Below are 27969 nucleotides of genomic sequence, written 5' to 3'. Positions count from 1 at the left end.
CCCTCTCTCACAGGGAGGCGATCAAAACTAATTACGGCCGACGTTGGGAGGAGTGGATTACCGACGTGCTGCCAGCCGGGTGGACATCTTGCTTAAGGTCACCTCAATCATATTGCCCCCTCCTCTTCTCTCTCTCTCTCTCCCCAACCACAACCCCCCCCCGCCTTTCCTCCCTGCCACACACCCGGATTAGACACTGAAATATAGACCATGACAGCTGACATCACGGCCTTCCTTCCTTAAATCTTCCACATTTGGGTGGCACCTACTCCTTCTTTCTCTTTCCCCCCTTTTCTTTCAAGCCCTTTCCCCCTCGGCCTCTTGCCTTGCTCTCTCTTTCCGTGGCCCCCCTCCGAAGTCCATGCCACGCAACGTCAAGGTGAGCCACGCAGGTCTGCCAACCGGCTTTCTCTACCTTCTTTTTCCCCCTTAACAGGAGATATATGATTATTTGCAACTGATCCAGATTTAGAGGGGTTTAGCTCCCTTGATAAAATTATATCTAATGATTTAAAGTCTTTACTCTTGTAATGCAGCTTGGGACGGCTTTATCACGCTTAATTAAAAGTACTGCCAGGGGGTTTGGAAGGGCCATTTTTTAAAATTCTCTTTTTCCCTGTTGGAGAGAGAGGGAGAGATCTATATTTCAGGTGGGTGGGTGGGAAGGAGGAAAAGCCATTCCTTTTTATCTCTTGGTGAATCAGGACGTCAATGGGATGGTGGGAAACAGGCAGAAACCGACAGTTATGGCGAATGATCATAAGAGGGAAAAGATAATGGGATAAAATGTGAAGTCATGTTTTAACATACAAGGGGCGAAATGATAGCGTACTTTGATGGTCAAGGAAATATATGGTTCCAGCTACTGGAAAATTGTATTTGGAACTAACTGCCTCTTGATATGTGTCATGCTACCTTATAGGGGGGCAAAGTTACCCGTCAATCATGAATTTGCTATTACAAACAATAATTTTGTCTCTCCTTGCTTGCACCGTTGCCAATGTCTAGCAAAGAGCTTGCACCTCTAGGATTTGATTCTGGTACTAGTGTAGTTGAGATAGTGTTTTCGTCTCTCCTTATATTTATTCGAAAAACAGGTTGGTACTTTTTATCCTTGGGTGAGCTTTGGATTCTGACTTAGGACAATTTCTTTCATATCGTATGGTTGCTCATTTTAGCAGGGAAAGCTCCTGACGGGTTGCTTGTCCATCTCGGGGACTTCATCCTCATCTTGAGGCTTTCCAAAAGAAGCCTTGATGGGCAGCGTTAACCTGAGACCCTGATCAGAAACAGACACACATATTGGTTACTGGGTGACATTCAATTATCTTTATTTTCTGAGCGAGGAGCCCAGATCTAGTGATGTCGGTCCTCTGGATTTTGTTGGTCTTGCTAGAAATCCATCTCTCCGGTGGCCCTCATGGGCAAACCAAAAAGAACCGCCTTTCGGACGGGGATAGTAAGAACGCCTCGGTTCCAAACCATACTGTTAAAGTTTTGCTGAGGAGTTCTGTGTAATCCTAGAGTTTACAAGACCCATCGGCATTTGTTGAGTCAAGAGGCATTATTTTCTAACCCCACTGGTGCTACAGCAGCAGCTAGCCTAAATGTCTACCTGTTCTATTCTTTGGGACTGTTTCAGTAGATTTAAAACATGGTAGCAGCTTTCCAGAAGGACGCAGTGAAGTCAAGGCAGCTGATATCATGACTTAAATCTGCAAGAAAAGAAAGCTGATTTCAATCATTGGTTTAAATCCAGTCTTCTCTGTATCCCATTTATTTTATGTTTCCTAAACAGTGATACACATCTGACTACTAAACCGTGTTAAATGTACAAAATGAGTAAACCTTTTACTTGTTATCATTCATTCTCGTATCTGGGTCTTGCCCCTCTGTGTCTCATTTTGCTCATAGTGTATGCTTTTCTTTTTTTTTACATCTACTGTAAAAAGGGAGTATTTATTTTGAACTCATGAGCCTCTGCGAACTAACAACAACAACTATAAATGTCTTAGAATGGCAGAGCTGGAAGGGACCCCCAGGGATCATCAAGTCTAGCCCCAGTCAAGGAGGCCCCGTGGGGGGAATCGAATTCCCAACCTCTGGTTCTGCAGCTAAACCACATGTAGCAGCAGTACAGGCATGCAGAAACCTATGGCCTGGACAATTCTGTCATTTTTTTTTCGCTTCCCAGTGTTTTCTTCTGCTTGGGCTCAGCTCCCATCTTCCCAAAACCAAAGCACCAAATATAACTGAAATGGCCATCGTAGATAGAAGGAGAGTCTGTCGGTTATTGGGTTGACTGGAGCGGACGATCACTTTCATCCAGTACGGTTGAAACGACTGTTAGTTCGATCCATTGAAATCGACAGGACTTAAGTTATTCAGAACTAACATATGTCTTGTTGATTTCAACGGGTCTACTCTGGTGGTAGGCAGAGGGGGGGTATAAATATTAATTTCTAAGAAATACTTAGATTGGTTATTCAGCTACATAGAAAACCCTTTTTCAACTGAGTGCATCTGGTAGCAGTATGGATTCATTTTTGGATTATTCCTTATGCCCGTATTATTTAACATGAACTCATTTATTATTTAAGAGAAACTTAATGAATAGTACATCGGTAAATATTTTTAAATGGATTTAAATAAACAAGAAAAATAAAACATTCCAGTCTGATACATTTTTAAGTCACCCGTTTTGGCTCAATTTGCACCATGGGCGAACTTACAAAAATTGGTGATTCTACCTAAAGGATGAATGAGCTGTATTTGGGGAGTGTTAGATAGCCAGCTTTAGCTGGCTGGGTAGCTCAGTGGTTTAGGCCTCTGGCTGTGGAGCCAGAAGTTGGGAGTTCAATTCCCCCACTGGGCCTCCTGGGAGAAGAGCCACCCTGGGTAGCCTTGGGAAAGCTGTAGAGTTCAACAACACCTCCATTAGAAGGGAAGGGTAAACCACTTCTGAGTATTCTCTACCTGGAAATCCTTGAAAACAGTAGCCAAAAATCAGAGTTGCCTTGATGGCACATGATGATGATGATGATGATGATGATGATGATGATGATGATGATGATGATATAGCCTCTAAAGCTTAAACCTCACTGCCCACTATACGAATCTCTTCCCACTACCACTTAACCTTTACAAATTCCAACCACCACCAGCCATCAATTTCATGCACACTGCTTTCCCCCCACCGTTGCTGAAATGCAAGGGGAGAAAAAGCAACCTGGGCGTTTGGACGATAAAGACCTTTTCCTCTTTCCTTATCCAGAGCCAGGGCGACCATCAACCCTCTTTTATGCTGGATAGGCCTCCATCTCATCCTTTTTGAAGGTGTCCTCCTTTTTGAAGTCCAAGTTCAATTGGGTGCTCAGCCTCCAGAAAAGAGGGAGACCAGGGACCTCGAGGGAGGGGGGCTCCCATTCACAATGAGCAGCACATCCACAGGGCACCCCAGTTGCGAGGCCACAATGCAAGAGGCATTGCGATGTTGCTTAAATTGTAAACATTGCTTCTCAGTTTGCATACATAAATCAGCAATTTATATGGTCCAATGTGTCATCTTTTGCCCTCTTTTTGTGTATGTGTACATCACTCTGTGTGTGCATCACAACACAGAGTGATGAACCTTCTCCTTGTTGGTGAAATATAAATGATAACACCCTATACATAGGGCTCCTTTCACACCAGTGGTGGTGGTCAAGAGAAGCGTCTCACTTCTTCTGGGAAGAAATGAGGACTCTTGGTATGTGTGCAGACATATGCATCTCCACACTTGCCTCTTTCTCCAGATGGGATGTTGCGGGCTGAAAACATCTGCCGCCCCCAGACTAAGTAGAGCCCATGTCACAGGTAGGTGGCCCAACGTGGCCAGGTGAGCACGTTTCATCTTCATAGTTGCCACGCAGAGACACAACCCAATGTTGTCCACCATGGATGGTGAACAGCCAAAACAGAAGGCATCTGTTGTAAGAAACTCAGCTTGTTGTTGTTCGGTTGTGAAGTCGTGTCTGACTCTTTGTGACCCCACGGACCAGAGCACGCCAGGCCCTCCTGTCTTCCACTGCCTCCCAGAGTTTGTTCAAATTCATGTTGGTCGTTACGATGACCCTGTCCAACCATCTCATCCTCTGTCGTCCCCTTCTCCTCTTGCCTTCACACTTTCCCAACATCAGGGTCTTTTCCAGGGAGTCTTCTCTTCTCATGAGATGGCCAAAGTATTGGAGCCTCAGCTTCAGGATCTGTCCTTCCAGTGAACACTCAGGGTTGATTTCCTTTAGAACGGAATTCCTTTTCCAATTTATAGAATGAAAAATAAATTATCTGAAGGGAAATAAGTTGGATATCACAACTTTCATGGCTCGGGTGTGTTCCAGTTAGAAGAGACACTCAGGTGGTTATCATGTCCACATTCTACACATATTCATTGATTTCTTGGTGTGTTCTTTACGTTCAGTTGTGCGCTGACCACACTGTAGTGGAGATTCCTTTTCTAAAGCCTTTTAAAAACACATTTACTCCTGTTATATTCCCCTTGTTCTCTGCTGAGACTAATTTTGGGGGGGAAAGTGTTTTGCTGTGTTTGAGTAGATGACACACATGACTTGCAGCTTCACCGTGTATCTGTGGTCGTGTGTACAGCATGAGAAGGTGGTGGCTGCTCTAAATGATTTAATACGCAATTAGGGTGACAATTCTATGCCCACAAGGCCATCAGACTGACCTCAGTGGAAACACGCTTCGGCATAAACTAGATTTTCAAAGAGGTAACATTTTGGTCTCTCTGAGCAAACGCACAATCTTTAAGACGAATCATTTTTTTTCTCACGTTGGCCGTCTTGTCTCACGATTGTCAATCCACACAATCTCTTATTGAAAGTGCTGCAAGATTTTGCTCTTCTAACATTTATTTATTTATTTATTTATTTATTTATTTATTTATTTATTTATTTATTTATTTATTTATTTATTTATTTATTTTCTCCCTTTACTTTTTGCCAACAGGCTGAGACCAGACCAACATTGCTACTTCTTTGGCAACCCAGATAGATTGGCTTTAGTCTTAAACGTGGCTCAGAACTTTTTCTTTTGTATTGTTTTCTGGTTTTGCACACCTGTTAAGATTGGTGTTTATTATTATTATTTATTTAATTTATACCCCGCCCATTTAGACCAAAGTCTACTCTGGGCGGCTAATGTTTTAGCGAATGTGATCGCGGACAATGCATCTTCATGCGAATGAGTTGTTGTGTACTGCTGTGAAACTTTTTTTCCTCTGAAGATGTACCTCTACAACATACTTATACTGGTTACGCAGTATTTTATCCCAGAAAGCAATGGGAATTGTATATACTTTTCACTTCAGAGTATCTGTCTTTCAAAACCCTGGTATCTCCATATGTGATTACAGTAGAGACTCACTGCAGAGGTTCTCTTACTGCGAATTAGTAGTCATCATTATGCGCTTCAAACCGATTCCAATTAATGGAGACTCTTTCCAGGATTTTCTAGGTAAAAAGGACTCAAATGTAGTTGGCTCTTCCTTTCTTCTGGTAGCGCTGTTGAACTGTTGTAGCGTGTCCACAGCGAGTGCTTCTCCAGGGCCGCACGGTGGGATAATCAAGCTCCTGACCTCTGGCTCCACATCCAGGTGCTCCAACGGACTGAGCTGATGTCCTGCCAAGCCTAAACAGCTGGGCTACCAAACTCCAACTGCCAGAGTTCCTTAGCACAGCTGTTAAGAAATGTCTTTTAGAGGAATGGCAGTTCTACAAGGTGGCGGAGATCTGCTACAGATTTCACGAGCGCTTTGTTTGAATATAATTCCCGCTCTTATCCCCCCCCACCCCCAAATTAGAGGAAGAGGATGAAGACCTGAAAAATTAAACCGTAAAATCCCATTTAAGGTCGCAGCATTGACTGCCCACCCAAACAAAAACACAGCAAGACGCCGTTGGAGAACAATGCGCTCATAATTGGCTGTACCATCTTTCCATGCTAGCGAGCATTCTTGCGCTATGTCAGAGTACCCAATTATTATGTTTTGTATAAGAGGTGCTGCTATCTGATGCCACGACTTGCCTTCCTCATATTCATAGGGAGTCTTAAGACTTCTGAATATCAGGTCTTGTGAATATCTCCTTCTCGTATATGATATACCTTCCGGTAATGCAACTCTTTCTGGTATGATGAGATGTGTTCCTTTCTCGCTGTCTGATCACCCCCTAACTCTGGTCAACAAATCTCCTTACAACCAACACACTCCTCAATACTATCTTTAGGGGATATGACAAAGCAAGGTGGGGTCAGATCCCCCCCTCCACAAGCCCTCCATCACCTTTACCTGCTACGATGCAGTTAATGCACAGACCAAACCTGCAGGACCAACCCTGTGCGACATTTCTAAATAATTTTTTTTAAGAAGGAAAAGCTCAGAATGCAAGACCGTTTTCTTCTCTTTTCCTTTCAATTAAGTGAAGTAAAATAAATAAATAAATAAATGCAGAGTTAAAATGAATATGGGCAGCTGGCCTGCGGTATGCACTATTAATATCGCGGCCACTGTTGAACCGCCCTGTCCTCTTCTCCCCCTGCCTGGCCATCTGTTAGTGCTGTGATTAACCTTAGACTGTAGGTTCCTTGGGGCGGGGGACCTTTTTTCTTTGCAAAAACGTCTCAGCCCTTGACTCCATCAAGCTTCTTGGAAAAATTGGCCATAAGGGTTGTTTCCAGGTCCAACCGCAAGCGGAAATCCAGAATAAGATAGGATAAAAATGAGGGGAGGGGTTCCAAAGGATAACAAATCCTTTCATTTCATGGTTTTGGAGGACATGCATGTACAGGGGCACCAGCGATGGGGACGGGCGCTTGTTTTTCCACCCAATTGCTGCAAATCCTCTTGGGTTTTTATCAATTTGTTCCTACCGCCAACTGGACCCCTTGTGGGGCCGCCTTTCCTGTCTTAGCTGTGGCCAATCTTGGTTGCAAAATTACAAAAAGAAGAAAAAAAGGAATCAAATCAAATCCTTCTGCAAAGTGAATTTAAACGGGAGAAGGGGGGGAGGGAAGGAAGAAACCCTATTTTTGCCAGGGAGATGTTGGGAAATGAACCCATCGCTTTCTTGAACTTCTTTCCGCTCCTAAGCTTCTTACGAGAGTAATTTCAGGAGAGCTATCAAAGGGCTGGCCAGAGAAATTTTGGGCCCTCTCTGTACTCATTAATGGCATGTTGCAAATGTCCTTAATCTCCTCTCATTTTGCTGCTACAGATGCTCCTTAGTTTTTTTCGAAACAGTGGAGACAGTGGCGCTCATTCATTTGTAAAGCAAAAACTCTTATTTAAGAACAGAAAGCTGATGGGGGAGACATTTTATTGAAAGGTTGTTTATGCTACGTCTAAATAAATGCTTCTTTGGATTCCACGATGGTTGGGTTTTTTAAATATCAGGGAAAGAGCTACGCCATAGATATGCTTATTCCTATAGGATCCATAAAGGAAAAACAGAACAAGGTTACTGTGCTGTGTATCTGTTCCTCATCATAATCCTGTTTACAGAAAAGCAAGACCTTTTAGGTAGAATATCCTCAGCAGAATTTCCATGTCTCTGGATGAGATCATATATTCATGAAGAGTTTTAATTTCATTGCTATGCATTACCTAGATACAAGACAAGTGGTTTAGATTTTTTTTTAGAGTAAAGAAATTGAGACAAACGCAAAAATAGGCTGTACATTTATAGACCACTAAATCATCATCACACAATAAACCAAGTTTTCACGGATTAAACACCACCATTAGGATTCTACCAGTGTGAAGAACTTCTATAAGATGGTGTTTGAAGCCAAGGATGCTTGTTTTTGAGAGCAAGAAAGAAAGAGATGCTGTGATAATAATAAAAAAGAGACTGTCTTCACACTGGTACAATGCTGATCAAGTAGTGTTTAATCCATGAAAACTCAGTTTATTGTATGATGATTTTTTTTAGTGGTCTCTAGAGGTATCACCTATTTTCGCATGTAGATTTAATTCTGTTTGGACCACAGGGCTTCCCCTTCGCTTCAATTAAATTGAGACAGGATCCAGCCAAAGTTATGTAGATTGACAGCGACTTCAATGAACGTGTTAAAGATGTGTTTAATTCTTTTCTTCTTGAAACCAATGAGCCAAAAGAGGTGCATGAGTTTTGCTTGGCCATCCTGCTCCAGTGCGTGAAATGCGGTGATCGTAATCGGCCGATTCATATTCCATCTTGAGCTCTTTTGCATCTGCTTCCTCACATACTGTGGTTCATCAAAAGGTTGATGGGTAGCTACGTATTGGCATGGAAAGAAGACAGGATTAAAACGATTCCCCCATTGTGTGGTGGGTCTTAGAGATGGTCCTCTTTTTGGCAGGTGTCTCTCTTCAAATCTGGTTCCTCGTTGGGCTCTCAGAAGTTACATGCAGACAATTTACTCAATAAATATAGGCTTGACTTGGAGGAGGATTCTTGTACACAACCCCACTTTTTGCCACTTCCTGGCACAAAGTTACTGTATGACGGCAGCTGAACAGCAAAATTAGAACAGTGGTGCCTTTAGCCGGGACAACCGAATGTTAGAAACAAATTTCCCGCTGCAACAGATGATTGGTGCAAAACTCAGGGAAAAAAAGTACTGTAATCCTAGAATCAAGGAATAACGGAGTTGGAAGGGGGCCTTCTAAGGCCATTGAGTCCCACCTCCTACTCAAGGCAGGAATCCAAATCAAAGGAGATCTGATAGAAGGTTGTCCAATGTTCTTTTGAATGCCTCCAAGCATGGCGGTGCTCACCGCTTCCCGAGTTCATTTGGTTCCATTGTCGTACTGCTCTAACAGTTAGGAAGTTTTTCTTGATCTTCAGCCTAAATCCCATTATTACATGTCCTGCATTCTGGGATGATCGAGAACAGACCCTGCCCCTCTGCTGTAGGACTACCTTCCAAGCCTTTGAAAAGTGCTATCCTCTCTCCCCTCAGTCTTCTTTTCTCAAGGCGAAACATGCCCAGTTCTTTCCATCTTTCCTAATAATGTTACGTGTGCATTCCCTTATCTAACAGAGAATGGCCATCAAAACAAGATTGTGTCTAAGCATTCAACTAGCTGGTGCCAGTTTTCTTGGCTGGCGATGCCCCCTATTTTGCTTTGCGGAGGGCTCTCTATAAAATAGGGAGAAGCTGGCCAGAAAGGGCCTTTGTATTACGTGTATGTCTTCTTTCCCACACAACGGGAAAAGTTCAGTTCACAAGTCTGCTTCTCAACCGCTCTCCTCTTCACAATCCAAGAGTCTCAGGACGACAAAGGAAGACCTCTTCATAGCTGGGTGGGTGGTTTTGCTCAACGTACAGGTTGGAACCTCAGAATGTAGATGTTCGGTGTTGGACGTCAGGTTTTGGAGGGGAGGGTGGTGTGACAGAAGGAGAAGGCATGAAGGAAGCCCAAGATTCAAGTCTCTCCTTTGTGTGTATCACCATGCAGTCAATTGAGAATAAGCCCTCCACGTATATGGCCTGTTTCATAAGTGTCGGCCGGACAGATTTTCAAACCCGTTTGCCTCCTCCACCGGCGTGCGGGCATGCATACAACCTCCAAAGCAAGCCAGGCGACGGTACAACCGCCTGTAAAAAGGGGGCGAATAGAATCCGACAAAGCCACTCTTCCCCCCATTTATTAATCTACAAGGGTATTGCTATAATGCTAGTCATGTGAAAGAGAGTAGATCTAAGAATGGGACCTGCACACAGTCTGCCAAATTGTTTCTAAGGAAAACCTTCCCCCAACTCAACGGCTGCTGTCACCATCATCGCCATCACCACTACCGCCACCACCACCGCTCGGTCGCGCGCGCGCTCGTCCTACCACCCTCCCCCCCCCTTCTGCAGGGCTTAAGAGAGGAAAATCCCAAACCTTCAGATCTAAATGACCAGAGAAGTCCTGGGCTGCAGAATCTCTTACCCAGGGCTAAATCTCTTTTCAATTCAGGTTAAGCTTCTCTTTTTATTACAGATTATAGGGATCTCCCACTGTATCACTTCTGGGTTATCCTTTTAACACATTTTGCTCTTTCTCGCTGGGGTTATTTTTTGTGGTTCCCTGGGGTTGGGAAGGAGCTGGCCGTGGTTTTCCTCCTTGATCCATCCCCAGACCAAATCTCTGTTATGCTTCCTTACAGAGGCAGTCGGTGGCTTTCCGTCTGGACGCCTGGGCAGTGGATCTGCTGGAGAAAGAAGGTAAGAACGCCTCTTGTTTCCTTCCTTCCTTTTTTAACTCCCCCAAAGGGAAAACAAAATGGGGGTTCCTGCAGGAGACTGGAAAGTGGGGCTACTGGATCGCCACTCAAGAAACCCGAAGTCTTGCCTTGCCTTTGAGACTAACTAGTTTTTATTATTATTATTTTTTTCAGAAGCTTCCATGTGTCCACACAGTTCTTCAGAGGAAGTGTGGGTTGGACACATGAAAGCTTATGGAAAATACAAGATATTTCACCATAAAGGCACTGTGAGACTTCTACTTTCTCATGTACTGCAACAGACATCACACAGATACCGACCAAATTACTGTACCATCATTATGGATATCAAGAAGATGGTAGCCGGCCACTTAGAAACAGAGGAAGATTATCTAGATCGATATAGACATGTCAGTATAGATCGAATTTAAGTAACTGAACTGCTGGAAGTTGTTATAAGAGAATATCAACTGTACAAGGAGACTCTTCATTTATGATCAAGACGATGGACCTCTGGTTGCTTAACGGCGTGAGTCCGTCTGTTAATCTTCCATCTTCCTTTTTTTAGTGCTACAAAGAATTCAAGACAGTCTTGAAGCTCATGGATTCTGATCCTATGGGGAAAAAAATTTTTTTTGGTAGACTTTCGTCATTTGTCATAGAAATCTTGGGTATCCCTTCCCCTTCTCTAGCAGACGTGTTGCGCCCACGGTCAATGGTGTATGCAGGCAGTTTCTGTTGTCCAAAAACAAACTGCGTAACGCCTGGAAAATATCCAAAAATGACAAAACCTACATGAATAAGTTAATTGAAAGGATGGCAGAGGGGAGAAAAATAAGATTATGAAAATATGGTGGTTACCCCGTATTGCTTTTTGGAAAAGTAAAATTTAGACATAAGTGTAGTTATTATTTTTTTAAAATTTCTTTCCAATTTTATAATATTTTCCCTCTGGAGATGTTGTGCTCCTTTAATTTTCCTTTTTCCTGGAATTTGCAATATTACTCATAATAAGTATTTGATCACAGACAGGAATACTTTATAGGAATCGCCCTTTGCTACAACATTCTCTGTAGCTTGTCAGTGTGCCTCTACAGAAGCATCATCAGAAAGCAACGCTGTTCTATTACAATGCCGGCATTTTATGTCATGAGGAAAAATCAAATCTTCACAATCAACCTGCGGCGACAGGAAAAGTTACACTCTTCAGATTTTTCTTGGCACGCAGGATTCCTTCCTTCCTTCCTTCCTTCCTTCCTTCCTTCCTTCCTTCCTTCCTTCCTTCCTTCCTTCCTTCCTTCCTTCCTTCCTTCCTTCCTTCCTTCCTTCCATCCATCCATCCATCCATCCATCCATCCATCCATCCATCCATCCATCCATCTCTATCTATCTATCTATCTATCTATCTATCTATCTATCTATCTATCTATCTATCTATCTATCTATCTATCTATCTATCTATCTATCTATCTATCTATCTATCTATCTATCTATCTATATGGCACCACTGATCATCAAAGGTCATTACATCTTTGCAAGTTTTTTTAAAAAAAATTTGGGAACACTCAAGCGATTTTGCTTCTTCAGATTGTTTTTCTATCTACTGCAACAATTACAATCAAGCTAAAATATTTATTTATCTTTAATCCATGTTTTCTGTTTGATTGTAAGTGTTGCAGAGGAGATTTGAATGCTTTTTAAGGGAGGGAGAGGCATTTTTACATTTTCCAAGTACATCTTATGCATAAGCATGCATATATTTTTTTTGTAGGAGGATTGGTTTGATCTGATTTGTATAAAAAGGAGAGAGAGAGAGAGGGAGAGAGAGAAAGCTTTTTGTTTGCTTGTTTGATTTAAAGAATTCTCTTCCCATTCTTGCTGCCTGTGTATAAACCGATAATCCGAAACACTGCAGAGATGGCATTTCAAATGGCAAAATATCTGGGGCAAAACAACATCTGCTTGCTCAAAAGCTCCCCGTGTTTTCCATATTTCATTATAAGCCCAAAGAGCGCTAGAGCACTTCTCTTACAATAAACAGCCCCCCTTTCCCCCCGTGTTTGTTAGTTTAAGTGTTTGTTCCAAAATATTACATAGCTTTCATAGCAAGAACTTTCCTGAAAAAAATTACATTAATATAAATTCAATTTTGAGGGGGGAGGGCTTCCTAACAAATCTGCTACCTGTTGGTTTTGCTATGCATTTCCATTTTTAAGACTCCTTTGTTTTTTTTTCCTAAGCAACTAAAAATTAACCATAAAAAGCAATTAAAAGCACCACTGAATAGACAAAAGTCTTGTTACTTTCTCAAATGTCTTTCTTAAATTCTCGTTTGTTTGTTTGTTTGTTTTTCTGGAAGCTTTACTAATGGTTTTGAGGTGTTTGTGAAAAGTTTATAGCTGTTTAAGAAAGATAGCTACAAACTATTCAAAAACACCTCAGAATCATCAGTAAAGCTTCCAGAAAAAAAATCTCTCAAACAAACAATAATTTAAGCTGCAACCTATACTGTACACTTTTAAAGACATGCACATAGGATTCCACTGTACAGGAAATCAAGGGAAATTTAATTTCTCTAGCATTAAATATCTGCCCCATCAAGGGTGTTTTTCAGTTTCATGATGTTACATCCACCACCTTATATTTAGATGTGGTTGGTTTTAAGAAACTGTAAAAGAAGGAGATCAGCATTTGTGGTGAAGGAACTAGGAATTATCAGAATAAAATGAAATCAAGTCAAACTACAATTAAGACTGTAACTGTGTTTGCTTGAGGCTGCAAATATTCCAAGAAAGAAAGAAAGAAAGAAAGAAAGAAAGAAAGAAAGAAAGAAAGAAAGAAAGAAAGAAAATTAGGCATTTAAGTTTGCTCTTTGAGTGTTCAAAATGCTTCCTCTTCTGTTATCTCCTTGCTGCTTTTCTAACAACTTTCTATTATTATGCCCATTTCCCAGATGAGGGAAACGGCCTCAGGCTGGGTTGTTTGCCTAAAGCTGCCTCTAATTTCAGAACAAAACAAAAAACCAAAAAAACACACAAAAAACCCACTTCTGGGTGTCCGTTTTAAACTGTTCTGTGTTCAAATCAAACCAAAAACCTCCACAGGGAGGTGACCAGAAGGTAGCACATGAATTTATGGGCTGCTGTGCCTTCCTTGACTGGGAGAAAGGCCTTAGAAAAATGAAATAAAATAAATAAACGAAGTAAAAATGAGTGTAACTAAGAAATAAATTTAATATTAGAGCAAAAAAACAAACAAAACAAAAACAGGTGCAGAACCCTCACCATAACTTTGCCCCTCCAACATACTTAAGCTTATAAAACTCAATGTGAGGAGAAAAGTGCCAGAAAAAAAACTTCCAAAATCTTGTGTTTCGAACGGCTCTTGATATTCCCTTCAGTTTCAAAAGCAGTTTACTCTGAAACACAGGAAACATTTTGTCTGGACAACCGAGAAACGCAAGATCAAAACTGACAAGCCGTCTATTTTTCACCTCACAGACAAACCGGTTTTATTCAAGATAAGTTTTCATGGAGTGGACCAAATGCCACGTCACCAAACGCTCTCTGAAAATGCCAGGTTCCTGCTTCTGATGCAGTAGTTTTACAACCCATGAACCTTTATATGATAAAGAAAGCTTGTTGGTCTTTTTAAGGTGATCCAAGACTCTTGACTAGTTGCTTTTTTTTGAAAGCGGAACTCCTCAGAGACACCCTTCACAATACGATTCTGTAAGGGAAACTATTCTCATCATGCTTTGTTTGGGTTTCAAAAATAAAATCCGTGCATGATGAGGATAAAGGCACAGCGAGAATTCTGCACCCCTTCAACCCACACATCTGTTTTTTGTTCCAAAATTAGATTTGATTTATTTGACCCGTCCTGTTTTCGTCTTGTGAGACCGATCAGTTCTTGCAAGGCTGTGTTTGCCCAAGTCTGGGTGGGATGGTAGGACCATGTTCTTGCGCGTGGAGTAGACAGCGCACCGCTCAGCTCCTCGCATGTAAGGGTGTGGGTTAGCCCGAATTCCAGACTTTGTCCAGTGCTCTCCCATGCCTTCTCCAAGCCCGTCCTGAGGGTCTCCATCTTGGCCAAAAAAGGTCCGATGTGGCCGACGTACCTCACATGAAAAACAAAACAGGACACAGTGGGCCCATGGAGGATGCGTGCTTGTTTACCAACAAATATAACTGATGTCGGCCGGAATTTCACTCCCAAATCTGGGCAGACTTAGAATGTTATATGAGATATTGCAGAATTTTAGGAGAGAAGAAGGTTCCTTGTCCTGTCAAGGAACCTCCCACCCATTTGCAAAATAAACCCTCGGGATTTAAAGATTCACCTTACCCCTCTTTTCTCCCCCTGGTCTGGACATAGCTTTTAATCGATTGCGTTCCCATGGTATAAAACCAATGTTTTGAAGGATCCTCTCCTTAGCCTGGTGTTTGCATGCAAAGAGTGGAGATGCAGAACCCAGTTTTAGATGATTTTTAAAATCACCGTCATGGAGAGCTGTTGTTTCAGTTGAGCCATCATGTTATGGTTGTGCCATAATACAAATTCTGTACCAGCTCTTATTAATTAGGCCAGTTTTCCTGCCCCCTGGGTTGTTGCTTTGTAGTTCAGTCTTCTTCACCAATTAAAATCTTTCCCTTCCGACATAAAGTATGGGTAGGAGATTTTTAAAAGCTGAACTAGAAATGGAAACCAAGTTTATCTGGAGGGAGGAGAGAAGGTTGATTGTCTGACCTACAAATTATCTCCTGTGCTCTATCTTTTCCATTGTCCAAAAATCCAGAATTTGTTTAAACATCAGCACTTTTCAAGTTTTGGCCCAAATCAAAAGGAATCAAAAGGTATTTTTAATTTTCTCTCCCCAGGTGGTTATCTAAGGTGTCGCAAGGTGACTAAATACCTGTCTGTCACTTTGTGTGTGTGTCACTTCTGCCATTTCCTTTCAATGTTTACAAGGGCAATACATGGCTCTAATTGGAAGGGAAGTTGTTTCAGTGGGGAAGCCTCTCCCAACCTCTGAGCCAGCTGTTGTCTTATCTCTCCATTTAGACTTGTTTGCTTTCCCTTGAGCAAGCCACAACTTCTGCAGAAGTTCAAAACCAAAACTTGCAAGGGAGATACAGAGAAGACAAGGGTGGGAAGGAGGGAGGAGAATGAAACCAGACAAAGGAATGGGGAGACAATGGCCTTTTCCAAGACAATGGTCTTCCCAGAAGGATCTACTGGTGTTAGTAAAAGCTTCCTCGCTGATCTGGGAACAAAGAGAGGGATGGGAGAGGGGAGGTGGGAACAAGGTGAGACTAATATGCGGGAGGGGAGTGTCACCATCTTTTCGGTTCCATCATGGGGGTGGAGCGCCCCCCCAAAGCAAGCTAGGTCTCTTGTTGAGTTAGCCTGGCTCTGGAGCAACCCAAGTGCTTAATTTCCCTGGATATCAAGGAACGTTTCCAACCTCCCTTTCCTTTCCTCCTGGCTGGCCAGTTTGTGATTTTCTTTTTGAGGATTCTGGTTGTTTCAAGAAGGAAGCCGGTGGCTCCCAAATTAGTTTTTAATGGACCATCTTGAAGGATTGCAGACTTACCTTTCCATCCATTAATCCTTCTGCCAATTGCAGGATTTTTTTTTTTTTGGTGTGTGTTTGTGTGTGTGTTTTTATTCCCCCATCTTTCTGCTCTACGACCTTATTCCCTTTCTTAGCCTAGACACTAACCACACGAAAAATTGACCAGTATACTATGAGTATACTGGGAAAGACGCCGGGCAGATAAAACCGCCAGCTGCCTGGGAACACAGGGCTAAGAAGTCAAATTTTCTTCTGATGCTCTCAAGACGTGTCTTATTCTATAGACCTGACTCTCTGCGTTTTCATAAGCCACCTACCTAGACGGTGAAATCAAAAGATATAATGACTCATCCACTGCTCTGTGCGTCTTTTGGAACCGCTGAAATCAAACCTACCTTTCTTCCCACCTAACAGGCACAGGCATTAAGTGTCTCCCCTCCCCACTTAAAAAAGCATGTCGCAACCCATTTCTACATGGCCGAACATCCATTGCTGGAACCGCCGTTAATCCGTTAACAGTTTATGAGCGCTCCGTGGGCTGTGTTTACCATAAAACCTTGGCTATTAAACAAAATGAGTGATATTAAAGTGCAGCTGATGTTGGCAAGCGCTGCACTTATCCTGCCTCATCCTTCCCCCATTTTCTAATAGTAGGGAGAGGGTTAGGGTGGGGGGCATGGAGGGGGGGAAACTTCCTCTTTTCTACTTTTCTGATTCTGCAAAGCATCAGGGTCAGCCAGTGGAGCTGGGAAAAGTTCCTTTTATGGGCGATGACTCCTAGGATTTCCCTCTTGCATCTCCTAAAAGGAACGTCCCCATGTTTTTAATATTAAGGCTGCCATAGGTTGGTGCCTGAAGAGAGCTTTGGGAATATCCTGGGCTGCCAGAAAGACAAACGAGTGGGTCCTAGATCAGATCAAGCCCAAACTATCTCTGGAGGCAAAAATGTTGAAGCTGAGGCTGTTCCTACTTTGGGCACATCATGAAGAGAGAGGATTCTCTGGAAAGGGCAATCAGGCTGGGAAAGGTGGAACGCAGCAGGAAAAGAGGAAGACCCAATACAAGATGGACGGACTTCCTAAAGGAAACCACAAGCTTGAGTGTAGAAGAGCTGAGCAGGACTGTTGAAAACAGGCCATTTCAGAGAGGGCTCATTCATAAGGTTGCCGTAAATCAGAGGCAGCTTGATGGCATATAAGAAGAAGAGCACGTTGGAGATTGACTAAGATCAATCAGGAGTGCCATAATGAAGCATTCTGTACTGCTTGCCTTATTTGTGAGACACCACGAGTATAAGTGAGTATTGGTCCAAATTAACCATTAACAGACCCAGAGACCAATTCAGGAAACCAGCAGTGATGGATGGATGGATGGATGGATGGATGGATGGATGGATGGATGGATGGATGGATGGATGGATGGATGGATGGATGGATGGATGGATGGATGGATGGATGGATGGATGGATGGATGGATAGATAGTAATTTCATAGAACAATACTCATTATGCATATGACACTTAGTTTATCTAATCTTTATTCTAGTTTCAGAAGCTCTGTCGTGGAGATTATCCAAAATTATCAACGTATTAGGGATCTAGCTGAGCTCACCTGAAATGTGAATCTTATGTGACTTAACGGTTCAGCCAGTGACTTATTTGGCCACTACAGCACACAATATTGTGCATCTGTTTATAGGCAGCCTCCCCCCTCCATTCACATGTTTTTCTTAAAACACATTAAACTCCCAGGTCCTGAGTCCCCATCAGATTTTAGTCCCATGGATTTCAAGGGGGTCTGCTGGCGTGGAAGGAGAGTAAGGGTGGAGTTGCCCTTTGTAATTATTTTTTTAAAGCTGCACCAGTTCCATTGGGGAATAGAGTAGTACGGGATCTTACCCTGCCTTTTCTGGGCCTCACCCCCTCAAACTCAAACTCAAACTCTCTGTCTCTCTCATACACACGCACACACACCCTAAGCAACAGAGCTATCCAAAATTTCCACTGTTGACTTCACCTGGTGGGTTGCGTAGGAAAAGAGCCCCCCCAGGGTGGGGCTGATTAGCCTAATAGCACACATTAGCTTCCCCTTTTGACTTGTTAAAATCCCAGCTCCCATCATGCCCCCCCCACTTATCATGTCATGTCTTTTCTATGGTGCAGGGGGTGGGGTTTTCTTGATGACTACCTGTGAGCCTGCAGGCCTGACCCTTCATTTAGTCCACCCATCAAACCTTTGGCTGTTCTTAGCCGCAAGAGGAGAGATGTTCTAGAAGGCATTGCAGGTCTTTCCTTGGCCATTCCAAGTTGGCCAACGAGCTCTTCTATGTTTTTTTTGGGGGGGGTTCTCGCCTGCTGCAGTTCCAGCCGCCCTCGGACGCTGAGTGGACCAGGATAACCTAGGAGGAAAAGCATCACAAAGTCAACTCCGAAATCCCGTGGACGAAGTTGGGGGATACCAACCTTCTGAGCATGATGTCCTACATCAAGCAACCCCATTACGCGGTCAATGGGTTAGCCTTGGCCGGACCGGGCATGGACCTCCTTCATTCTGCAGTGGGATACCCCAGTAAGTGGACTTCCTAATTTCTTTCCTTTTTTTTTCCATTTCTGAATTGGTTTTCTCTTTCATTTGGAGCATGGCTTAATGTTCCAAGAAGATGGGCCACCTACTCTTTCTGCTAATGAGCAACAGGGACACCTTATTTTTAGAGGGAGGATTAAGTCCATTAGAAAAGACAAAGACCCCACCCACCCATTTAGGTTTCCTGATTACCAACACAGGGAGACGAATTGTTATGTGAATGGAAACCAGCCTTTCCTCAAATTGTAAAGGAGAAGCCAACAGTGGGGAAGAGGGGCAGGAATCAACTGCTTATTAAGCAGTTAGCTTGAGAAGGCAGCCATAAGCACTTGTAAAAGCCCATCTAAAATACAGGAGGTTGAATGGAATTAGAACATTTAAGAGAATATCTCTATCAAAAAAAAATATCTGTGGCATTTTAAAGCAAGTGGAGTGAAATAAATCACATTGATTCAATGGGTCTATTGTCATGAGGGCAAACCATTGCTTTCGGCCCATCATACAAAGATGCTGAGTTGTATTATGTGAATTCATACACACAGTGCTATTTGGGAGAGATGGTTTGGCTCTTTGTGTGTGTTTTAATCAGATTTAAGAACGAAACCCTCCCCTCCCAATATTTTAAGATGTAACATCATTTGGAGATTCACATTCAATTATTCCTGTTATACTGAATCAGTGTGTGTGTGTGGGGGGGAATGTGGTTTGAGAAGGCACAGCCTCGCCCTCAACGCAGTTGAACGAGGATGGGATTTCTTGAAAGGAAAGGCTCTTTGGAAGAGAAAAGAAGGAGAAATCCAAAAAAATTTACAGAGACTTCTTGGAGAATTAAAGAGATTTGACTCCAAAAGAATTTTTCTGTTGCATCCTTCTTTTCTCTTCTTCCCTTCACACCCCAGTTCAGGCATTTGGGAGGAGAATGAGTTGAGAAATTAAAACAACTAAGTAAATATCAGACTTCAACAGAGTTTTGTGTATCTGAGTCCATGTGCAGGCAGACCTAAATCACCCCTCAATAGATTTTCACCTATAGCATTGTTTAAAATTTGAATTATTTCCAGGGGGGGGAATGGTGCATTCCTTTCTAGTTCCCTGATCCCGTATTTTGGAGGGGTCGAAAATAATAGAGTTACCTATTTAACAGCAGGATTTATCCTTGCTTGTGCTGTTCCTTCTGCCTTCCTCTGAGGAGATTTCGGGACCTATGTGGAGCCCCCCCTCCCCGGTGGAGAAGCAAACCTTCCTTTCAGGTAGATCAAGGTGATCCGAGGCCACTACCTGGGAATAATTCTCATTTCATCCTTTCCCATCATTTGATCTCAGTATTTCTTCCCCTAGTTTACATCAAAGAAGAGCAAGCACAAGCTAACCAAGCTGGGTGCTCTACCTAGCAGGCAAACGCCATCCAACTTGTATCAGATATTTTATTCATAACGCCACCCCATGAGCACAGATGCACTGTTCTGGGTGGTTTAACAGCAGACTGAAACAAGCATTGAACAAACAAATAAACAGTAAAAGTAAAAGGCTCATGGCATAAAACCAAACGGCACCAGAGATGATTTTTTTCCTAATAATAGAAAAATAATTATTTTTCCTAATAGTAGAACTGGGTCGGTATGAAAGGTGTCTCTGAAAAGCAGTACTTTAAGCTGCTTCCTAAATGATAGCAGGGAGGGGACCTGGTGGAACTCCTCCAGAAGCTGGTTCCATAAGGCTGGTGCCACCACATAGAAGGCCCTGAGCTTTGTGATTGATTTGAGCTCAGAATTCCCCAGGCTGCTGTGTTGTGATGTTTCTCTGTGGCTCAGGTCAATGGCTGTGGAGCCAGCGGTTGGGGGTTCAATTCCCCCTTGTGCCTCTTTGAGAGGGGCTGATGACCCAGAGGGCCCCTTCCAGCTCTGCAATTCAAAAGGGGTGTGTGTGTTTGTGTATAAACACCCAGAAGGGCAGAAAATGGGGTATTACATTAGAATCACACAGGGATCTCTAGATTCATCTGCCCTGGACCTGCCCTATGGGTTAGGTAAAAATCCTACCAGAAAAGTTATATGTTGTGGCCAAAAAATGTAAAGCTTTTTTAAAAGGTATATTCCTGTTCACCCTAAAAACAACAACACTGAATTCAAAACCACAGCCTGGAAACCTTGCATTCTTACAGGATACTAGCGGAAGGCAACATAGAAAGCAAGTACAGTACTTTTTATATACAGGGTCCTTTTCCTGCATGATCTCACAGGCATGCACAACCCTGCGAGGTAGGACTTTTACTAATCCCTGTAGTTTTTTTCAAAAACACATTATTAGCTCAGGTTGATTGTATAGTTTTACTAGGAGGTTGAGAGTTGAAGTTACAGCTTCAAACTCCTTTTTCTAAATGGAAGGAGTCCAGATTTGAAAAAAAAATTATTTTATGATTAGTTTTACATTCGTAAGCCATTCTGAAATTCATTAAAGCAGAGGCAATCATCTACTTGACTTACAAAAAAAAGAAACTGCTATCAAATGGAGTGATAAATGGGTGGCGAGATAGATCAGATAAATGCAAGGAAATGATTGCCCAGATGACAAAGCATGATGTGATCTTGAAAGTTCTCAAAAGGAGCTTGGCGGTGGGGTGGGGGGAGTCATTTCTAAGTCCTTAGGAAATGCCTCTTCTGTATAATTCTGTGCAAATCTCAAGATAACCTTGCTAATTTTCAACAGCAATTAAGTGGTAATTTGCAGAAGGTCTTCAACTTTGCCATGCAGTCTCTCCTGTCTGGAGAGCGAGAAGCTTGATGCTTTGAGATAGGAATGGATGCCGCGAAACTGGGCGATAAATGCTCTCATTAAGCTGAGCATCTGTAGCAGATCACCTGTTCTCCAATCCTATGCAATGGGGGAAAAATTAATCTGATGCTGCTTTCCAGTGAGGCAGGTCCTCGGTCTGTCTATTACAGATGAGCAGCTCCAACTGGATGCAACAGCTGCTCCAGGTTTCAAATCGGGTTCTTAGCTGGCCCTCCTGGCTGTTTGCTCCCTGATGGTCTCCCATCCAAAGGCCCTTTTAGGAAGATTCCAGGTTCCACTGTTAAGCAAGGAAAACTTTAGGGGGTGAGTGCAAACAAGGATACAAACTTGAACAGGTAAATCTGTGCCCCCCCTTCAAATGGGCCCGGGGTCCCCAAGGAAGGCATATGGCTCCCATTGAGAATGCAATAGTAAGGGAGAGAACCCGAAGGTCAGAGGCGTTTCCTCTCTACCTCTTAGCCTTTCAGTTGCAATATCAGTCATGTAAGCATGCTGGCCTACCTTATAGGGGTGTTCTCGGGATGATGAAAGTAGCAGATTTGATCGTTCTTCCTTTTTTTCCTTTTTTAAAAATATATTTTCTTGTGTGTTCAGGTCACTTTGGGACCCTCTTCCCACCAATGCAGGGGCTCAGGTCAAAGCAGATCTGGCGGATGATTGTCTAAATTCCTCCAGAGGAATTTAAGACCACCCCCTGGTAGATCTGCTTGGATTTGGATTCCTCCTTCGAGCAGGGGGTTGGACTGGATGGCCTTAAGAGGCCCCCTTCCGACTCCTGATTTTGTGGCTGCATCACTAGCCCTGTTTTTTTTCATAAAGCAAACGACCGACGCTCTGCTGGCCTGCGTGGATGAAGAGGGGAAGGAGGAGGTGTATTCCTCACCTTCCTTGATTAATTCCCCCCCCCGTTTCTTTGGCAGCCACCCCACGGAAGCAGAGACGCGAGCGCACGACGTTCACACGAGCTCAGCTGGACATCTTGGAGGCTCTCTTTGCCAAGACGCGCTATCCGGACATTTTCATGCGGGAAGAGGTGGCGCTGAAGATCAATCTGCCCGAATCCAGAGTTCAGGTAAGGACTCCGTTACGGAGAAATAAACGACAAGACAAGGACGCAGACTCCATTCTAAGACGGCCGGGAGATCTCTAAAATTGAGACTAGCGATGGTCTGTATATGAAGATTGGTCTGGTACAGCTACCTTGGTCTGGTACAGCAAAAATAGGTTTGGGGCCCCTTAAAGATGAACTGCTTTTATTTGGCATGAGCTTATTATGCCCAGTGTGGTGCAGCGGATAGAGGGACGGGCTGGGATTCTGGGGATCTGGGTTCAAATCTCCGCTCAGCCACAGAAACTCACTAGGGGGAGTGGAACCGGTAAAGCCACTCCTTAAATATCACACTTCCTTGAACGCCTTATCACAGTGGCTTTAAATTGGTTCCAGCTTGATGGTGCATGACATACACGCTTCCCTGCATGTGACCTGCGCTTTGAAGGCCACGAAGGCTTATGCCACATCAAACGTCCGAGCGATTGAGGTGCCTCGGTCCTGTCGCTTTCGTCTATTCTCAGTTGCATTTCTGTGCCAAAGTGGCTGCTATAAAGCATCTGCACACGGCCTGCCCATATACTGTAGACACATATATAGTCTATAGGTAGGCCGTGTGTAGATGTTTTATAGCAGCCACCTTGAAACACGTCTCTCAGACCTCGGAGATGAAGGCTTTACGTTTTCCGGGTTCCCCTTGAACCTTTTCCTGGAAATTCCTAGCATTACATGATAAAAGAATCAAAAGACTCCCAAGTTTTGTGCATTTAGAAAGATCTCCAGGGTGTTTACAGACAGGAATTAGAAAAAAACGGTGTGTACAGATTTTCCTGAAAGCCAAGGTCAAATTAATTGACCAAGAACGAACTCCGGGATGATAGCAATTTTATGAAAGAGATTGAGATCACAGTGCCCCCTCATGGATAAATTTTTTATTCCTTCTATTTGATACCTATTCCGCCGGCAGGTCCCCCTCTGGCCCATTTAGATCCTTCCAGATTTATTCATCACCATCAAAGCTCCTCTTCTCTCTGTTGTTATCTGACAGTGTTGCCCCCGTGACATCCATTTTTCCCCCTTTTGCGACGCTCCACACTTGTAAGAGAGATGGAAATCCTAGCAGACGTGGCACCTGTCAATATTGCGTACCTCTGTGCCCCACCATTGCATGTGTGTTGAACTGAATATGTACATGCACGCATCATCCTAAGCAGGAAGGGAGGAGGGTAGTGGTTGCCAGCAGGAAATGCAGGAAGCCTCCAGCTGCAGGACTGAGTCAACTGAAACACTGCAATGACACGCAGAAGAAACGGATTTCCGTTATTTTCTGTCCCCCAGTTTGGAATCTCTCAGCCAGCACCAGATGGCTTGTCCGTCGTGCATTCTTGAATGTTTCCTCCATCGCGTTAAAATTAAACGCATAACCGACATCCTTGATTATACGTTTTCTTTATGGTATTGATTATGTGTTTGTTTTATTTATGTCATTATGTGTTTTATTTTAACCGGACGGAGGAAACATTCAAGTATGCACTATACAGGGCGGTTTACCCCAAGATAAAAGAAGCAGCATCCAGTTGAAATAAAACACAAAATCAGCGCCGTTTATTACGTGTTTTCTTTATCTTATTGATGATGTCACCGGTGATGTGTTTTATCTAGGTCGTTGATGGTGTGATTTGTTTTATGTGATGTTATTTGTTTTAACTTGCTGTTAGCTGCCCAGAATTGGACAGGCCATCAATCAATCAATCAATCAATCAATCAATCAAACAAACAAACAAACAAACAAACAAACAAACAAACAAACTTAAATAGGGTTTAAAAACCTGAGCTTTCTATGTGGTTCCCTACCTCCCCCCCCGGCGGTTTTTCTCACCTGCAGCTTACCTCCTCCTTTCTTCTTCCAGGTGTGGTTCAAGAACCGTCGGGCCAAATGCCGCCAGCAGCAACAGCAGAGCACCGGTCAAGCCAAAGCCCGGCCAGCGAAGAAGAAAACGTCTCCCGCCCGGGAGACCAGTTCCGAAACCAGCACCAACGGGCAGTACAGCCCACCGCCGGCCGGCAATTCGGTGACACCCAGCTCCAGCGCCAGCGCCACCGTCTCCATCTGGAGCCCGGCCTCCATCTCCCCGATCCCCGACCCGCTCTCTTCCTCCACGACCCCCTGCATGCAGCGCTCTACGGCCTACCCCATGACTTACACCCAGGCCCCCGGCTACACCCAGGCCTATGCGGGTTCGACCTCCTATTTCAGCGGCCTTGACTGCAGCTCCTACCTGTCTCCCATGCACCCACAGCTGTCTGCCCCGGGGGCGGCCCTGAGCCCCATTGCCACCCCGACCATGGGCAGCCACCTGAGCCAGTCTCCAGCATCTCTCTCCAGCCAGGGTTACGGGCCCGCGAGTCTCGGCTTCAGCTCCGTGGATTGCCTAGATTACAAAGATCAGGCGGCTTCCTGGAAGCTCAACTTCAACACCACCGACTGCTTGGATTATAAAGATCAAAGCTCGTGGAAGTTTCAGGTCTTGTGAAGGGTGTCGGCCCTTTTCGACACGTTCCTCTCCCTTTGCGTAGCCTCTTGGGATAAGATCTTCCGTCTTCGTGCTCGGCAGAAGGCTCACTGCTTCTCTTTTTATCTCACGATTTTGAAGACTGTTGGGTTTTTTCCCCTTCCCCAAAGAGGAACAATTCTTATTCCTCCTCCTCTCCACTGACTGGCATCGCTTCATATTTTGATAACCCTCCGTGCTGTTTTGGGGAGTCCTCGTTCAACTCGGATCTGTGCAGACGATAGGAACTTGCGAACTAGCCACGGCTCTGTACGTTCTGTGACCCCGCGCCTTCTACGATTCTTGTCCCGGATTCGGCAACTTGATGGCTCGGGACCTCCATCCTTCCATCGGCTGGGATGACATTTAAAATCAAAGACAGACAATGGCGGCAAGCGCTCTCGGGACCACTCTGGACAAGAAGCTGCCAAGGTCCACGGGTCTGTTGAAGGTCTTCGCCGGAAGCGAAGAGGAGATGGAAGCTTTCCAATGAGTTTCTCGACAAAGCCCATATCTCTCCACCGTTGGATTCAACAAAAAAACAAAGAAAAGTCTTAAAACCCCGAGTTAGCCGAAGTGAGGGCAAGAAAAAAATTTTTAACCACCGAACAGCTGCTTTTCATAAATCTCCGTCCGTTCTTCACAGGTGGACAGTAGAAGCCAGAACTGAACAACAAATGAACGAACGAATGAATAAATGAATAAGTAAATGAGCCCTCTGTGGGCTTTTGGCTAGAGCAGGAGCGATCGTGCTATAAAATGGGTTGTTGTGTGTGTGTATGTGTGTGTCTGCCCCTGGAGTGGACAGATAATTTTTAAGAGGGGTTCTCCTTTCCGATCTGCAATGTCAGGTGCGTCGAAAGCCATGTGGCCCCCGTCAGCCCTCCATCTGGCCCAGGATAACCCCCCTCGGACCAGCAATGAGGGTTGTCCGGGTTCTAAGATGTGGAGTCTCGCCCGGCCCTACCTGAAGACGGCCGGGCATGAACTGGAGACCTTCTGCCTGTGAAACTGGTCGGTTGTTTTATCACTGATCCAGGCCTCGGGGTGGCCAACATCAAATTTCTTCCCCCCCCCCACCCTTTCTTCTGTTCCTGTTTCGATCCTCATACGCCAGGGCTTGAGTGGGTGTGATTCGTAGAGCAGGGCTTTGCCCTGTGTATTGTTTGGAACAAAATCCTGGTTTTTTACTCGGATTTCAGGGCAGAGCTTCTCGTAACCCAGGGGGTCAGCTCCAATTTTGTGGGGGGGAATCCATGTCCCTCAGACCTGCTCCCTACACTCTCCCATGTAGAGGAAGCCAGAATCCTTTCCTCCTGCCCCATGTTCATGCTCTCAATGCTGCTGCTTCCTCTCTTTGACCCCATTGACAGATCCCCTTCCTACCTCCTCCACGTGCCACAGAGGTGCAATATTTAGGGGTGGGTGGGTTAGCCTACAGCTCCCAGAATTCCATACATCACACATAATATAGGGATTCTGGGAACTCTAGTCCAAAAGGTTTCTCATCTCTGCTATTTCCTTCTTCAAACCACTGACAAGACAAAAACAGTGACTGCCACGTGCTCATTCACCCCTCCCACGCCTTCCTGTCTCCCCCCCCCCATTTAGATGGGCATGAGTAGTACTCTAAAGACCTCATTGATGCCACCACTGTCCTGTTCGATTTAGATGGGAGGTAGGAAAGGCAAGGAAGCAGAAAAATTCCCGAGCTACTATTTTTTTTCTTCGTGTTGGACTAGCTGAAGGGGAAGAGAACTTGGAAAGTTACTTCTTATTTTTTTAAAAAAAGCCATTAGTTACATTTATTGCAACGTGGCTTCCCCAAAAGTAGTTAATTACTGTTATAGTTTCAGTGTCTAAAAAGGTAACTTTTTTACTTTCCAGTTTCCCAAAAGTAACTGAGTTGTTGCTTTAAATTACTTTTTAAAAAAAAAATAGGGGGGAAAAGCATGAACCAGCACTTGAACTCTGTGATAGTCGTCTATCATGTAGTGAGTCCTGTAACTACACAAGTGACTAAAAAGTGGGATTCTCCCTGATTAAATAATATCTCAGTGGAACTTGGTAATACCGTCTTGTGCACGTGAGCAGTGTTTTTGTGGGGGATCAACAACATTTCTACAAAAGCCGTAAGACCCTTTAGGTTCCCAAATTCCATCTGGGATGGAGATTACAAACGAATCAATCACCAGGAAGTGTTAGAGGGGACAGAAAGGTGGTGAAAAGCAGGGAGAGACCACCAGCTGGCAATTCAAGTGCGCTCGTTGATGGTGGGTCCATCGTTCAGCGCTGAAGTGAACTCCTCCCAGACTATCGCTTTCTGGAACGGCACAGGGCATTCATTTCACAAGTCTACATTTCAGAGTCTGGGATTTTTACTTTTTGGGGGGACTACAATACCCAGAATCCCCTGGGAATAGCAGGGGGTTATGGGAGTTGTAGTCCGCAAACGTAAAATTTCCAGGCTCTCTGTTACATTCTGTACCAAATGGAATAGATATCACATGCCGAATTTTAGGGAGCGGAGAATTATGGGCTGGCAGATAATAGCAGAGTTTAGAGATTTTTGCTTCTTTGGGCAACAAATGTTAACATCTAGATATGGTTCCCTTGGAGGCTGGCTTTTTATGAAAATACAGAGAATTAAAGCAGTGACTTATAAATATTTGTAAAGAACACGATTTCTTTTCCCCTTCCCCTGTGCATTAACAAACTGGGCTTTTAAAATTTTTAAAAGAGATATATTTTGTAAATTGTATTAGAGATTTCTTAGCATAGCTTTCTTAGTTGTTTATTTTTTTTAAAAGAAACAACTCTGTCTTTTTGCTGTAGGTGAGAGGCATTGCCATGCAAGTTACTTTTTTTTCTTCCTTGACGGTTCTCACTATTTATTAATGTTTTAGTCCGTGGCAAGCAATTTCCTGTACAGTTACAAAAATTGTTGGTGGTTTAAAAAAAAAAAAAGAAAAACATTAAAATCTTTAAAAACAAAACAAACTAGATACAAAAGGAACAGTGGCTTTGTGTGGGTTTTTTTGTCGTTAATTTTGGCTGCTAATTAGAACGCTTGTTATTTGCCCTCAAGTCGACTCCGACGTATAGCAAGCCTTTGAATGGGGGACTTCCAAAATGTCCTATCCGTAGCATTACTGCTCAGCTCTTG

The 27969-nt window shown here is 43.8% G+C and overlaps 1 protein-coding gene across 2 annotated transcripts; it reads left to right on the top strand.

The window, feature by feature from the left end:
• Positions 1–27819, top strand: CRX (cone-rod homeobox). Of its 2 annotated transcripts, none has more exons than XM_072979490.2 (5): positions 1–379; positions 10194–10251; positions 18188–18395; positions 22124–22275; positions 24162–27819. In XM_072979490.2, exons 3-5 carry the CDS (start codon positions 18299–18301, stop codon positions 24783–24785), a joined length of 873 nt encoding a protein of 290 aa, XP_072835591.1. In that variant the 5' UTR covers positions 1–379; positions 10194–10251; positions 18188–18298; the 3' UTR covers positions 24786–27819. The 2 variants fall into 2 exon arrangements, with proteins under 2 accessions (XP_072835591.1, XP_072835590.1); XM_072979489.2 differs by lacking the exon at positions 1–379 and adding an exon at positions 9920–10003.
• Positions 27820–27969: the final 150 nt, after the last annotated feature.

This window comes from Pogona vitticeps, chromosome 9 (genome assembly GCF_051106095.1).
Source record: "Pogona vitticeps strain Pit_001003342236 chromosome 9, PviZW2.1, whole genome shotgun sequence".
NCBI lineage: Eukaryota > Metazoa > Chordata > Lepidosauria > Squamata > Agamidae > Pogona > Pogona vitticeps.
The sequence above is the reverse complement of the archived record's forward strand: the minus strand, read 5'-3'. Positions and strand labels throughout refer to the sequence as shown.

Coding starts and splice junctions, on each gene's coding strand:
- CRX (XM_072979490.2), top strand. CDS start 18,299: ATGATGTCCTACATCAAGCAACCCCATTACGCGGTCAATGGGTTAGCC. Junction 18,396..22,123: donor TTCTGCAGTGGGATACCCCA/GTAAGTGGACTT, acceptor TTTCTTTGGCAG/CCACCCCACGGAAGCAGAGA. Junction 22,276..24,161: donor TGCCCGAATCCAGAGTTCAG/GTAAGGACTCCG, acceptor TTCTTCTTCCAG/GTGTGGTTCAAGAACCGTCG.